Source organism: Leuciscus leuciscus, assembly GCF_965113295.1.
Source record: "Leuciscus leuciscus genome assembly, chromosome: 12".
NCBI classification, from domain to species: domain Eukaryota; kingdom Metazoa; phylum Chordata; class Actinopteri; order Cypriniformes; family Leuciscidae; genus Leuciscus; species Leuciscus leuciscus.
The window spans coordinates 26,836,980-26,852,388 of NC_138736.1; the positions used below are offsets into that span (position 1 = coordinate 26,836,980).

General features: G+C 36.3%; 1 protein-coding gene across 3 annotated transcripts in view; it reads right to left on the reverse strand.

Moving 5' to 3' along the window:
• The window catches only part of tax1bp1a (Tax1 (human T-cell leukemia virus type I) binding protein 1a), a 29,181-nt gene extending 14,609 nt beyond the window's left edge, over positions 1-14,572 (reverse strand). Inside the window, exons 1-9 of one of the 3 annotated variants that reach the window (XM_082185223.1) lie at positions 14,446-14,560; positions 13,916-14,041; positions 12,526-12,752; positions 9,917-10,019; positions 8,210-8,400; positions 7,045-7,152; positions 1,658-1,779; positions 891-981; positions 650-805 (exon numbers count right to left, since the gene is read on the reverse strand). In XM_082185223.1, the coding sequence (XP_082041349.1) occupies positions 650-805; positions 891-981; positions 1,658-1,779; positions 7,045-7,152; positions 8,210-8,400; positions 9,917-10,019; positions 12,526-12,720 (966 nt within the window). In that variant the 5' untranslated portion in view covers positions 12,721-12,752; positions 13,916-14,041; positions 14,446-14,560. Of the gene's footprint in view, positions 1-649; positions 806-890; positions 982-1,657; positions 1,780-7,044; positions 7,153-8,209; positions 8,401-9,916; positions 10,020-12,525; positions 12,753-13,915; positions 14,042-14,445 lie in introns of all 3 variants that reach the window. The other 2 variants (XM_082185224.1, XM_082185222.1) reach the window with 2 other exon arrangements.
• Positions 14,573-15,409: the final 837 nt, after the last annotated feature.

Below are 15,409 nucleotides of genomic sequence, written 5' to 3' on the forward strand. Positions count from 1 at the left end.
TTTAATGCATCCTTGCTGAATAAAAGTACAAATTGCTTTTTTATTTTTCTTACCTCAAACTTTTGAATGGAAATGTATCATATTAGAATGATTTCTGAAGGATCATGTGACACTGAAGACTGAAGTAATGACTGTTGAAAATTCAGCTTTTTCATTGCAGGAATAAATTACATTATAAAACATATTACAACAGAAAACAGTTCTTTTAAATTGTCATAATATTTCAACAATATTACTGTTTTTTCTGTGTTTTTAAATAAATGCAGCCTCTGTGAGCAAAACTGACCTCTTTCAACAAAAAAACAAAAAAAACAACACTTAATTATTCCAAACTTTTGACCGGTTATGTATATGAATATACAGTACATTTATTGTATTTGCACATGAAGACCTCAATTGCAAAAACCTCTAAGTCTGTCTGATATTTTTCTTTTAAATGAGCATTCTAATGTTTTTAATCATACTCTTATCAGTGAAATTTTTTAAAACAAGGCATTTCAATAACTGACTAACAACCTTTTCATTGCCATTAAAGTGAAATTACTGAACCTAAACATAGGAGCCTGATAAAATGCTCATTTAAAAGAAAAATGTCCGATGGTTTTTGCACCTGAAGTCTTCATATATTCTTTAAACAGACGTCTCTTACGGCATCAGTGGGGTGTGTGTCTCTATCCGTGCGTAGTCTGTGCAGTTCCTCCTGGTACTGTGCGATGGTGACCTCTCTGTTCAGCTCCACTGCCTTCAGCATCTGCAGCTCTGCACTGAGTTTAGTGTTTTCCAGCTCGGCGCTGCGCACATAAGACTGTGTGCACACACAACGTGGATCAATGCATGACATACGACTGATTAATCACACTTTATAACCTGCAGATACCACACACACTCACTTTGTAAAGATCCCTCTCGTCTCTCTCATTCTTCAGTTGAGCTTGAAGACCGTCCCTCTCAGAAATCACCTTCTGCAGCCTGTTTTTTAAACTGGACGACACAAAAAACTAAATACAGCATATAAATCTTCCCCTTTCCATATAGTACATAGAGAATAAAAGTCTGGGATTCAAAATCAAATTCAAACCTGAAAATAACCCGAAACATTACGGAATAAAATTAAGATTTTTTGTGTGTGTCACAAATCAAGTAATCAAATTTGTGAGTGACATTGATCACATGAACTCTTTTGTACAAATGATCAGATGTTTTTGCCTCCACTCATCTTTGGATGATCATCTCAAATCATTCTGGAGAACATGATCATCAGGCTTTATAAGTGCTGCTGTCATTAAAGCATTAAACCTTGTGAAATTCATGTTACTTCTTCAAATCAATTTTCCCTCAAATTGTCATGCTGATAATAGAAAAATCTATTTTTATAGCACCTTTCACAATACATATTGTTTCAAAGCAGTTTTACAGAAAATTCTTGTTTCAAATGTTACAATTTAGTAAGTATTCAGTCAGAGATAAAAAAAAAATACATAATAATCTGACAATGCAGTCAGAGAAAAATAAATAAATAAAAACGAAAAATAAAAAATAAAAAACACAATAAAAGCATTTTAACTAGGCCTAGTTGTCTCAGACGTTTGGAACCCACTGTAAATATGTAAATAACATGAATTATATTAATGTCAGGTAATGTGTGTATGGGCCTTACCAGTCCAGTTCGGTCTCTTTAAGAACAGCTTTTTGTGTGATTTCTAGCAGGTCTTGCTCAAGCTGTCTCACTCTGGCTTGAGCCTCCTCCTTCTCCTCACACAGGCCTTTCTGCAGCTCCTGCTATTGGACAGCAAATGTTATCAATCATACCTTCCAGCCAATCAAAATATTCAATGGCAAAAAGCTGCAACGGCCAATACTGATTCAAAAGTGTTCCAACCAATTATTTTAAACAATATATATATATATATATATATATATATATATATACACACACACACAAAATTTAAAGATGTTATTTTAGAAGATTTACCTCTCCCAAACATTTTCTTCTAACAAACAGCTTATAGGTTATAAGTCTAGTAACAAAGGGTCATCTGTAGGGAATGACAGAATTCATAGACACTTTTAATAATGTGGTAGTTTACAGGACACTTAATTGGAAGAGAAGAAAACAATGATAAAAAAATTACAGGTATTAGCCTGAATCAGTCACTCTCCAAACTACATTTTTACAATAGTATGATGTCAGAATGAAAAGAAGGGGGCTTCGATTTCACTTTTGTTGCGGTGGCTCATATTTAACAGTCGTCATCAGTAAATCACAGTAACATCTGGTCCTGAAAGCACGCATACACGCCTTGTCCTCCGGCTAATCTGGTGACTAGTGGTGTTTTACGGCCGATGATGTTTCGGAATTGCAGCACAGGCAAATAAAATGTGCGGTCGTAAAATTAGCAGCCACAAAATATATACTTATGTTCTCACGATAAAGAGGAAGTCTATTTTCATATGTAAGTTCTGACAGTTTAACAGACACGCGCACACTTATGGCATATGAAAGGGTTTGTGTGACTGGGGTGTGAGAGAGAATTATAAAAGTGTTAATGTTTTATTTGTGGTGTTCTTTGTCCTTTGTGACACTCATAATTCACACTTACACACTTCAAAAGGGTCTCCAGAAGAAACACTAGGGGGCGCTGAAAGACCAAAAAACCAATCAAATCATATCCTGCTGTTTTCTGGGCCTTTTTTGAGTTTAATGTGCTTTGTTGGGCACTCAAACATTGCCACCATATCAGAACCAAATGGAATTTCTTTCTTTTTTTTGCATATTCTTCGCTGACGTTGAGGGAAAATCCCAATTTTGTGGACAGGATTTAAACATGGTACAAAGTAGTAAATGGATTAAATTAGCCAAACATATTTAAAGGGATAGTTCACCCAAAAATGAAAATTCTGTCATTAATTACTTAACTTCATGTCGTTCATCTTCGGAACACAAATGAAGATCTTTTTGATGAAATCTGAGAGCTTTCTGTAGTCTCCATAGACAGCTACACAACTTTGACGCTTCAAAAAGTTCATAAAAAGATCGTAAAATTAATCCATATGTATTGAGCGGTTTAGTTAAAATTTTCTGAAGAGACACGATCGCTTTATATGATGAACAGATTGAATTTAGGCTTTAATTCACAAATAAACATTCATCAACTCACACATCAGTTCTGGTAAACATAAGCTCAAACATGTTCGCTTGACAAGTGAGAACCAATGAGGTTCATTCTTGTGTTACACAGCACGTTTGAGCTTCAGCAAGAACCAATGAGGTTCATTCTCGTGTTACGCAGCATGTTTGAGCTTCAGCAAGAACCAATGAGGTTCATTCTCGTGTTACGCAGCACGTTTGAGCTTCAGCAAGAACCAATGAGGTTCATTCTTGTGTTACGCAGCACGTTTGAGCTTCAGAAAAAAACAATGAGGTTCATTCTTGTGTTACACAGCACGTTTGAGCTTCAGCAAGAACCAATGAGGTTCATTCTTGTGTTACGCAGCACGTTTGAGCTTCAGAAAAAAACAATGAGGTTCATTCTCGCGTTACGCAGCATGTTTGAGCTTCAGCAAGAACCAATGAGGTTCATTCTCGTGTTACGCAGCATGTTTGAGCTTCAGCAAGAACCAATGAGGTTCATTCTCGTGTTACGCAGCACGTTTGAGCTTCAGCAAGAACCAATGAGGTTCATTCTTGTGTTACGCAGCATGTTTGAGCTTCAGCAAGAACCAATGAGGTTCATTCTCGTGTTACGCAGCATGTTTGAGCTTCAGCAAGAACCAATGAGGTTCATTCTCGTGTTACGCAGCATGTTTGAGCTTCAGCAAGAGGTTTGTTTTTGCGCGACAAGTAGGTTCGGTTGAGCCTCTTTTCATGTTCACTGATCAATGTTTATATGTGAATAAAAGCCTAAATTCAATCTGTTCATCATATAAAGCGATCGTGTCTCTTCAAGTAGGTTGAAAATGTTTACTAAACCGCTTGATTCATATGCATTAGTTTTATAATCTCTTTGTGAACTTTATGAAGCGTGAAAAAGTGCTAGTTGTGTAGACTGTCAATGGAGGGACAGAAGTCTCTCAGATTTCTTTGAAAAGGTCTTCATTTGTGTTCGGAAGATAAACGAATGTCTTACGAGTGGACGATATGAGGATGAGTAATTAATGACAGAATTTTCATTTTTGGGTGAACTGTCCCTTTAATAAATAAGGCAAGGTACGGGGAGCACCACAGTATTTTTTGGTATTAATGGTACTTACATGGTTTTATTTATTTACTTGTTTTCTGCCATCAATAGAGCTATTTTCATGGCAAGAAAAGGGGAAAAATCTGTTACAAATAGGTAAATAAATAAACAATTAAAAAGGGATAAGAGATAGATAAATTTGATAAATTATTTTATACAATAAGATACCATATAAATTTTTTTAATTTGAGCATTTAAAATTGTATTTAAATGGTACATTAATATGGTAATCATTTAGTACAACGATACACTACTGTTCAAATGTTGGGGTAAGTACTTTTAAAAAAAAAGAAAAGAATACTTTTATTTAGCAAGGTTTCATTACAGTTTTTCTCAATTGTTTACACACAAATACTGGTACTTGAGACAGAATGACCACAACATGTAACTCATTCACCAACCTTACAATCGAGAAAAACTGTAAATTGATCAGATAAATAAATATATATTTTAAGCAGCACAACTGTTTTCAACATAATGATATTAATAAAATAAAAATTTACTTGCGTTACACCAAATCAGCATATTAGAATTAAGTGTGAAGGATCACATGACACTGAATATTGGAAATTCACCTTGACCATCACAGGAATTAATTACATTTTAAAGGGGTCATGACATGGATTTTTCTGTTATTTTAATAGGTTCAGGTTCACATTTAATGTTAATAAAGTTTTTTGCACAAAAAACAAACAACAAATATATATACAGAAAACCAATAATTGTTAACCTTCATTCTGATCCTCTGTCTGAAATGATTTATTTTTAAGGGGCAACTACTTTAAGGCTTAAACGGCCACTGTTATGATTGGCTAATGTCATTGCATAGGAAACGGTATCAACGCCCACTCACTATTGCACGCGAGTAATGGTTTTGAAAACATATAATCCTCAGACGGGATCTGTGGCCCCATAAAATAAACCACCCACTTGCTGGGATCTTTCTGAAGTCTGTAAACGAGCTGTTTAAACTGGACATTCAAAGCGAACATTCTTTCACTCTTTCATTTGTCCTGTTGTCGACAGACTCAAGGGCGTGGAATGTGTCAAAAACTGGACGCACATCTTTATACTGTATCCAGTGTTGACAGCGTCAGTGATTATAATGAGTTCTATTTGACGTGATGAGACACTCACATCCAGTGTAGGCAAATGTCCAAAAAGCAACTGAATGCCAGTGGGCAGGGCCTATAGTGTTATGATGTACTATTCCCTGATGTCGTATGCAAATGTTTTGCACGTGTGACATCACAGATCCCGCATTATCAAAAAAAGTCATTTTCAGCGCTTGATTAAATAAAATGCTTTGTTTATAATAAGGAGGCCATTTTAAGGTATAAAACTTGCAGGATGTAGACCTCTAATATGTCAAAAGATCAAGGCAAATTTGATTTCTCATGTCATGACCCCGTTAAAATATATTGGAAAAGAAAATGTTAAGAATATTTCACAAGATGTTCAAAAACATAAATCTTACAGACCCCAAACGTTTGAGCGGTAGTGTATATAGCCAACATTAAAAGTAACATGACCGTCATATTGCTGTCTTTTGTAAAGGACAGTAAAGACTAATTTACAGGTACAACAAAGAAAACAAGGTTGAGAAAATGCAGATGAAAATTAATGTTTAGTTATTAATGGGAAAGAATAAATATAGCGCTATCAACAAAATGAAAAAGTTTTTTAAAAGATGTTAATGCATTTAACTTGACATTATGACTGTCACACACCCTCTCTTCAAAACCCCGCCTTCCAAAGGCACATCAGCCAATCGAATGCCTGCAAACCCAAAGGCGCAAAATGATTGACAGTTAAAGATTGTTTCTGATAAAAAATAAAAAATAATAAAAAACGGACGTGTTTTACCACTGTGTTTGTGTCTTCTGGAGCGTCTCACACATGACACGGCATTCTAAGAACGTGGAGCAAGACCTTACGTTTTTTTTCTCTTCCACTACCCGACATTTCTCTTTTTTAATAGCAAAAATGTGTTCTGTGTGAAAGGCCCCTAAGACAATTGTTTTACTTTTCACAAGCACTAGGCTGTCCCAAAGACAGTTGTGATTTCTCAGGACACCTTTAAGCAATGTGTATCAGGTAATACTTTTGACATTTTATGTGTGGCATTTTAAAAAAGAAATCACTTACAGCACCTTTAAATATCATCAACACAAGTATGAAAAACTGAAGATATGAGAGAGCGAGAGAGAGAGAGAGGAAGAGAGGAAGAGAGAGAAAATCGCGTGACTGGCCGCTGTTGTCCCAGACTCCCAGTGAACGGGTAGGTCTCCTCCTTTCAGTTGAGTGGTTTTGGTGGACATTTACTCCTGGCTGTGTGTTCACGATTGACGTCATGTCTACCCTCTGTGGTTGACATGGCACCGCCATGATAACAGTTGCCCAAGTCAGCTTTTCTCTGTCTCTCTCTGTTTCTCAAACTCCCAGTTCTCTTACTCTCAGTAAATCATCCACAGCACCGTCAGAATTGCATATGGATAAATCACATGACTTTACGGGGAAGGTCAGTAATGCACACAGAGACACGCACAGCCATTATCTGATAAGATAAAGTGCTCTGTGGGAGTAAGTTCACCGTCAGTCAAACAGAAAGGCGTTTTACACTTGGAGACAGAAAGTCTTAAAGCACAAATGTGAACATACACACACAGGAGAGCGCTTTGATGTGCACATAACTTGAACTTGTGATCTCTGGTGTGTTATATGCTGCTCAAACACTGTGTGTGTGTAAGCCATCTTTGCTGCTTCATTGGCTGGCCACCATTATATGCGAGTGTGTGTTTAGTACCTGGTTCTGTTGTCTCTGCCGCTCCTGTAGCTGATCTCTCTCTTGCGTGAGGAGGCGCAGTGCTTTCTGAAGCTCTTTGCACTCCTGTTGAACTTCCTCCACACGCTGCTGCTCACAAACACACAGATAGTAAGCCAAAAAATAACAGACACAAGATCTGTTCCAAAAACCAATGAGCTGACTTGCAATCTACATAGGCAGCTGCCTTCTAAGACAGCATCTGACTGTAATGGAAGGTGATAGATGACTGATTTGGACACTCAAAGGCAGCAATTCTGCACACCACAAAAAGAGAACTCCACACTTCACAACTTATTTGGATAATGTTTAAAACTTCCTTTATTGCTAAGATAAAAGTTTGATACTGTAATAAACATTAAAACTCAGAACACATGAATATTGGCTAAAATAATCCATGTTAATTAATCTGAACTACTTTTTAGGGTGTGTTCACACTTGGCATGTTTGGTTCGATTAAAACGAACCCTGGTTCAATTGCTCTGTTAGTGCAGTTCATTGCAATTCAAGTGACACGGACCAAAGACATGTAAACGAACCAAAAACAGGAAGATGAGACCCTAAAAAGGACAGAATGCTCAAGCATACCTGTTTTTTCTTGTCATAGTCGTGATGTTGCCATCACAGTTGGATACAGGCATCAGAACCGTGTCTCATCGCAGCAAATGTTTGTGTGTGTGTGACGGAGGGATTCCTGCTGCTGTTTTGACTCCTTTACTGGTCAAAATACCATCATATGTAGGCTACACACATACAACAAGCTAATTTATCCCAGCACACAACATAGTTTGTTCTGGATGTTTGGTAAGTTCCATCGCGAAATATTCATAATAAAAGCCGACCAATCAGGTTGTGTGAACATATCCCTATGCCATTAGGTTCGGTATCTTTAGGTTCGGTGTTAAAATGCCAATGTGAACGCTAAGCGGACCAAGACTAAATGTTTTTTTTGTGTGTTTTTTTTTGGCCCGGATTAAACGAACCAAGCGAACTGAACTACAAGTGTGAACACACCATTAATCAATGCTTTTTACTACAGAACTATGAATGTATTCATTGTCGTCATGAATGTCATTTATTTTTATTCACTCTAATAAGTACCTAACTATGTATTGGAACAGGGCAAAGGTGTGTGTGATTTGCATACCTCAAGTAGTCCGCTCTTTGTTGTCACAACCAGTATGTCCGAGTTCCCCTCATCTTCCACTGTCAGTAGCTCCTCCCCTGTGGGCGTAGCTGGGCGGAACTGGAACGGCGTGCTCGCACCTCTGATCTCACCCGTATGTGTGACGTAGCAGAACTGATAAAACTCACCATCACTACGGGGAACATAATAACCTAGGAAAGAGCATGCAGAGTATTTGATTACCCAGTTTTGTCTTTATCGAATGTATTCTCTAACTAACAACAAAAAAGCCATTTGAAAACTAAGCAAAACATAAAACACTAAATGCCCCAACAAAACAAAACATCAAAGATTTAATTAGCAACAACTGTCAAACAAAGGTGCGGTATGTAGTATTGACTACTAGTGGTTGAAATGGGTACTGCAGTCTAAATTCAAAATATTGGGGAGAGTTCACCCAAAAATGAGAATTCTGTCATTTATTACTCACTCTCATGTCGTTCCAAACCCGTAAGACTTCTGTTCATCTTCGGAACACAAATTAAGATCTTTTTGATGAAATCTGAGAGCTTTCTGTTCCTCCATAGACAGCTAAGCAACTGACACTTTGAAGCTTCAAAACGTTCATAAAGGATCATAAAACTAATCCATTTGAACGGAGCAGTTTAGTAAAAAAATTCTGAAGTGACCATGTCAAGCGAACATGTCTGAGCTTCCGTTTACCACAACTGATGTGCGAGTTGATGAATGTTTATTTGTGAATTAAAGCCTAAATTCAATCTGTTTATCATATAAAGCGATCGTGTCTCTTCAGAAAATTTGGACTAAACCACTCAATACATATGGATTAATTTTACAATCTCTTTATGAACTTTTTGAAGTGTCAAAGTGTCAGTTGTGTAGCTGTCTATGGAGGGACAGAAAGCTCTAAAATTTCATCCAAAAAATCTTCATTTGTGTTCCGAAGATGAACGAAAGTCTTACGGGTTTGGAACGACATGAGGGAGAGAAATTAATGACAGAATTTTTGGGTGAACTATCCCATTAACACATCGGCCTACTAACATATAACCGGAAAGCTACTTGCAAAACAAACAAAACAAATTTTGTTTCCTTGTCCTTTTGGATGAACTGTGTCTTTACTTAAAGGGATACTCCACCGAAAAATGAAAATTCTGTCATCATATACTCACCCTCATGTTGTTTCAAACCTGTATGAATTTCTTTCTTTTGCTGAACAGAAAGGAAGATATCTAGAAGAATGTCAGTAACCAGACCGTTTTAGATACCATTGACTTCCATAGTATATTTTTTTCCTACTATGGAAGTCAATGGTATCTAAAACTGTCTGGTTACTGACATTCTTCTAGATATCTTCCTTTCTGTTCAGCAAAAGAAAGAAATTCATACAGGTTTGAAACAACATGAGGGTGAGTATATGATGACAGAATTTTCATTTTTCGGTGGAGTATCCCTTTAAAATAACAACAATAATAATAAAATAATCAACCTGGTTTGTGCAAAAAGCAAAAAAAAAAAAAACGAACCAAAAAATGTGTAGTCATAATGTAATAACATTAATAATAACACCCATTTTCACAGTCCATTCAAATCATGATAGATAAAAGCAAGTTTGACCATCCAATCAATTCTCAAGAAAAATATGGAAGTAAAATGTGTTGTATAAGGCAGTACATATTGACTTTAGGCGTGTGTGTGGGTGCATACCCTGAAAGATGATGGTACGGTGAACAGTGGATCCCTCAGTGTAGTTTTCAGGCATGGGAGACCAGAGGAACGTATAGTAGTCTCGTGCACTGCTCCAGCCCACCTAACACACACACACACACACACACACACACACACACACACAGAAAACATGAAGTGAGTCAGAACTAAAGCTTCCGTGACCAGACCAATGAAGGCCTTTGAAAACAGTTACAGTAAAACATATAAATCAAGGACTAGTTTGGCCATAACAATACAAGTGAAACTACATAAACACAGAGACTATATAAAAGTTTAAGGAACACCCAGTCAAAACAGAGATGGAAAGAGAGGGAGAAAAAAGACAGAAACATTACTTACTATCAAAACATTAAACACAGACAGTCTCAGCGAGAGATCTAAAGTCCTAATACTTTGTGTCATATCAATTTCATAGGTTATATATATCAATAAGATCAGGGAGGAATGGAAACACTTAGCCTCCCTTCTGCACTTCTTAGCCAGCAGCGAAAGGGGGGTACAGTGTGTGTGTGTGTGTGTGTGTGTGTGTGTGTGTGTGTGTGTGTGTGTGTGTGTGTGTGTGTGTGTGTGTGTGTGTGTGTGTAAGGTTGGAAAAGGAGGCGTAATGGAAAAAAAAGACCGGGAAAAAGGTGAAAATTTTACACTTGCTTCAAAGGCGCCTACAATTGTGTGGTTACTCTAAAAAGTGTGTGTGCATGTGGATTTCATCATTTCTGCCTTTGAAGCAAGTGTAAAATCTTCACCTCCAAAACCACCCATTGTGGGTGCGCAAATGAGTGATTATATGCTTTTATGCTTTTTTAAATGAAATATGATGGAAATGAAGTACAGATTGTAATCCACCATCATAAACATGCCACATACAGTTACATCTTACAGTTACAAACAAGATACACACACACACACACACACACACACACACACACAAAGTCAGCAATTTGTCTTCATAATTTTTCACAACTCTACCTGACATTTACTTTGATTACAATTTATCACATCTGTAATCTCTTTTTTTACGGAAAGTATTCCGCTTTCATCTGGCACACAGTCATCTGTGAAGAAATCACCTATTAATTACAGAGAAGAAAAGAGGAAAGAGAGAGAGAAGGCACCCGAGTGTGTTTCAAACAAGCCATGCTTGTACATACAGGACCGATAAATGATAAATTAAATAATAAGAGGGCTGACGTAACTATAAATCAAGTGCATAAGAACATGTTCGGCATGTGCGCGACAACTTAATTATATAGTACCTGTTTGAGTGTGTGTGTGTGTGTCTGCGCACAAACCTATATGTATGTGTATATGCATGATTACACAGCATTTTTGAGAATTGCTTAAAGGTAGCCTATTTTTTTAACGTGCCTCAACATCCTCCTTGATAAAGAATACTATGTACGTTCAGCCTGAAATATTAAAGTATTACATTTTGTAAAACCGCTGAACACTTTATAAAACATGCACAGGGAAATTACAAGCACAAATGAAAAAGCTGCAGCTTTCTATAACTATAAAAATAAAAAGATCAAATACAATCATTTAGATTTAATAATAACATATATTATTAAAAAAATTATACAATGTTAAATATACGGTTAATAAGTTGCATAATAAGCTCCATTAAATGATACAAAACTTAAATTTTCCACTTTTTAATTGAAAAAACGAGTTTCAATCATTTTAATTATATTTTAGCTAATTTAAAAAATTCTGCACACAGAAAATGTAAGTAATTTTTAAACTGTTATGCAATTCACCGCTGTCTGTTCAGAGCAGTGCCTTCTCGATACCACCAGAGGGAGCCTGTAGTTCACTAAGCACAAAGCACAGGTTAAGGTGTGTATCAAATGTCTGTGTGTGCCTGAGAATAATTCCTATATTCCCTCATTGATTATTTGAATATGAATCCATAGATATTGTCAGAATTTATCCATCCATGTATTAATGTCTATAATAAGTCTAACTACTATTATCTAAATATGATTTATAAATGGCAGGTAATACCTGTTATTTCACTAGATACAAATATGACAAAAGAAAATACTGAAGAAAAAGCATAAGGAAGGATTCAATTGTCAAACGGCAACAGCATCCAGCACAACAGCACATGCACGCAAACAAACACACACACACACACACACACACACACACACACACACACACACACACACACACACACACACACACACACACACACCGCAACCCTTTTCCCTCATAAACTAACCATCAAAAACCAGTGATATTGAGTGGATTAAACATCTTTTTTCCAATCCACATTTTCCCCTGCAGCCCACCACTCTAAATGCTGTCTGGAAAGATCTGGTTGATTTGAAGTGCTTTTAATACGAGTCATAAACTGTCATTGTATCTTAACAAGATGTAAAGTTTCCGTGCACTCATTTCCTCTTGATTAAGTGCGAGATTAAATTTCAACATAAAAGGAAGAGCGAGAGAATAAATCGGATGGAGGGATATCGTTTTCTTACAAAAAGCATTCCTGTGTTATGAAAACCTAAATGTTGTAGGCCATGCACACATTGCACAGACCAGATATTTGTGGACTTGGATGAAATAATATATATACTAACCTTAAAGATGCCAACCCAGTCTTTGGGATGTGGGGTGATGAAAGAGGTGAGTGTGTAATGACATTCAAGCGCTGCCTGCGGGAGGAAGCTTTTCCCAACATTCTGGAAGATGACATGGGCGAAGTTAGATGTCTCCATGACAACACTTCCTCCTCCACCTGCAGATACTCCCGTATTACAGGCTGACGACATCATGAGGGCTCAAGGAAAGCTTGTGATTGGTCTATCTGAAACAAGAAGGAATAAAAACTCTCAAAGAAATAATGAAGATTAAAAATTTCTCTTTCATAATATAAGGGATAATGTTCAGTCAGAGGGTCATTATTGCGAAATAAACCCCAACTGGGACCTGTATCACCTTGAAGGAGATTTTTTTATTATTATTATTCTGCATTATTACTTATCTATTTACCAAATAAATAACAAAATGGACTTGAAATATTGATTTGATTTGAAATTAATTATTAGTGCTGCCAAATCGATTAATTGATTAATTGCATCTAACATAAAAGTTTGTGTATGCACAGTATTGGGCAAAAGTCGCTTGGCACGTTAGTATTTTCATTAAAAAAATGGTTTTAAGACAGTTATTTATGTATTTGTAATATAAATAATTTATATATTATATATTTCCTATGTCAGTAGGCCAAACATTCCTTTTGCCATTAATTGTAATAATCGTGATAGTTTTGTATGCACAAGGAGTCCGAAAACATCCATTATGCTCCACATGGAGATCTGATCTCACCATCATCGAGTCTGGGATTACATGAAGAAACAGAAAAAACTGTGGCAACGTCTCCAAGACGCTTGAAGAAACCGACCTATGTATCATATATACATATGTGAGTGTGTGTGTGTGTGTGTGTGTGTGTGTGTGTTTGTAAATGTATATTTGTATATATATATATACACATATATATATACATATTATTATTATAATTTTGTTTTACAAACTTTTATGTTAGATGCACTTTACCAAGATTAATCGATTCGACAGCACTTGAAATGATCTTATCTTACTTGTAGAGACCATGGAAAAACCCATAACACAGGCACAGCTATGTAGAAAACATTGGCTTTAAAGAAAGGTTGCCCTGGAATTTTTTGGAAACATTTGTTGTGATTAACCAATCAGAATCAAGTATTACATAAAGCTTACATAACATCTCTCCTGATTCATTTTAATTCCCGAGATGTTCACATAAGTTTAGGCTATATTTAGTTCATGACATTACCGTGAAAGTTTAGAGATATTATAGGCTAGAGGAGTTTTTATTGAAAATTGCATGATGGTGTGTTTAAGCCATACACAAATTGCAATAAACTATATATCATTCTACTGAATAAAAATGTTATTAGATGCTTAAGTATTTCCTAGCTGACATACATTTGGTTTACGCCTAAGAGCAGCTGCATGAAGAAGACCTGGCCTGTTTCAGGCCGGATGGGGCGATGCCGAGAAGGCCTGTATAGATGCCAGTGCTGCTGATGCTGCTGTCATCACTGTTCAGGCCTTTCAATGACAGCGAGAATGAATTTATATAGAAAATGACATACGAGCACTGAACTCATTACACGTAACATTCATTCTAGATCTTTCTAAAACATTATATTCTTAAACCAAAAGCCACTTTCTAGATACATTTCACTTGCATCATGTTGCTAACTACCAAGTCACTGCGGGTTTTAATGATAGTTAGAAGTATACTAGATGATACAGCATTTCTTCTATATATCATTCGACATAATCACTGCCGGTGTCCTTAAAGGATGAGCTGATAAAATGAGTTTTAATCACTGCACTGCAATCCCACCCCTAAATACATCGAGATGGGCCGCATGCAATTCCATCATCATATGTCCAAGATTATCGCTATATGTAAATATTATAGCCGTCGCTCAATAAGTCCGTTATACCTGTAATCCATGTTTACTTGAAGATCTGTAACTCTTGTTGGTTAGATTGCAAGACAACGCAGATTAAGCGAGTCTCTGTCATGTAGCTGAACCGGGTGTCAACATGTTTTGGGAATCTAGAAACGTCATTGCTACTTCCGGTCGGTTGCGCCCTGTGATTGGTTTATTTACTCTTGTCACAGAAATTCGCTGTTTACTATTGGTTAGTGAATAACCCCAACAAAATAGGGATAGGACTGGGAGGTCCGACTCTTTTCAGCAAGTTCGGTTCTTTCGGACTGGAACCGGTTAAAAAAAAACTCGGTTCACTTCAAATTTTCTGTCTATTAGCTTACTGATTTCGTTCGATTCGTAAACAAATCCTTTCAATCCGACTCAAAAGGAAGATTCGTTAACGAATCGGGCATGGCTTCACCAAAACATACGTGGGAATTATGGAAAAATGCCAATCATTACCCAAGACGTTTTGGAATATAAAATGGTCATTATGCAACCTTTGATCATTTAATATATTTAGTGTGAAATTATATTAGGAAGTTAAAACTTCCTATATATGTACGGCTGTGTGTATCAAAAGTGCATAGTTTAATATAGATCGTTTTTTAGTACGTATAAAGTATGACTTTCTTGATACTGGATAAAATATTTTTAAATCATTTTTGATTATTAACCTCACAAACAACAGTTTGTAGTGAATATATATTTTAGACATAACAAGTTTTAAAAAATACCACGTTTATAAAGGGAACCCTAAACTATTGGTGCAGTCAGTGATTTAGGAAAAATTATTTTGTTTTGTTTTATTTATTTATTGCACAATTTGTCATTTCAAATATTCATGTATATAGCACCTAGAACACCGAAGAGATTAGCACTTGTAAACTGTCACTCTAGGATTTGGAAATGTGCAAGGACAAACACGATCATAAGTTCACTTAGAAGCTTAAAACGTCTAGCCATTCTT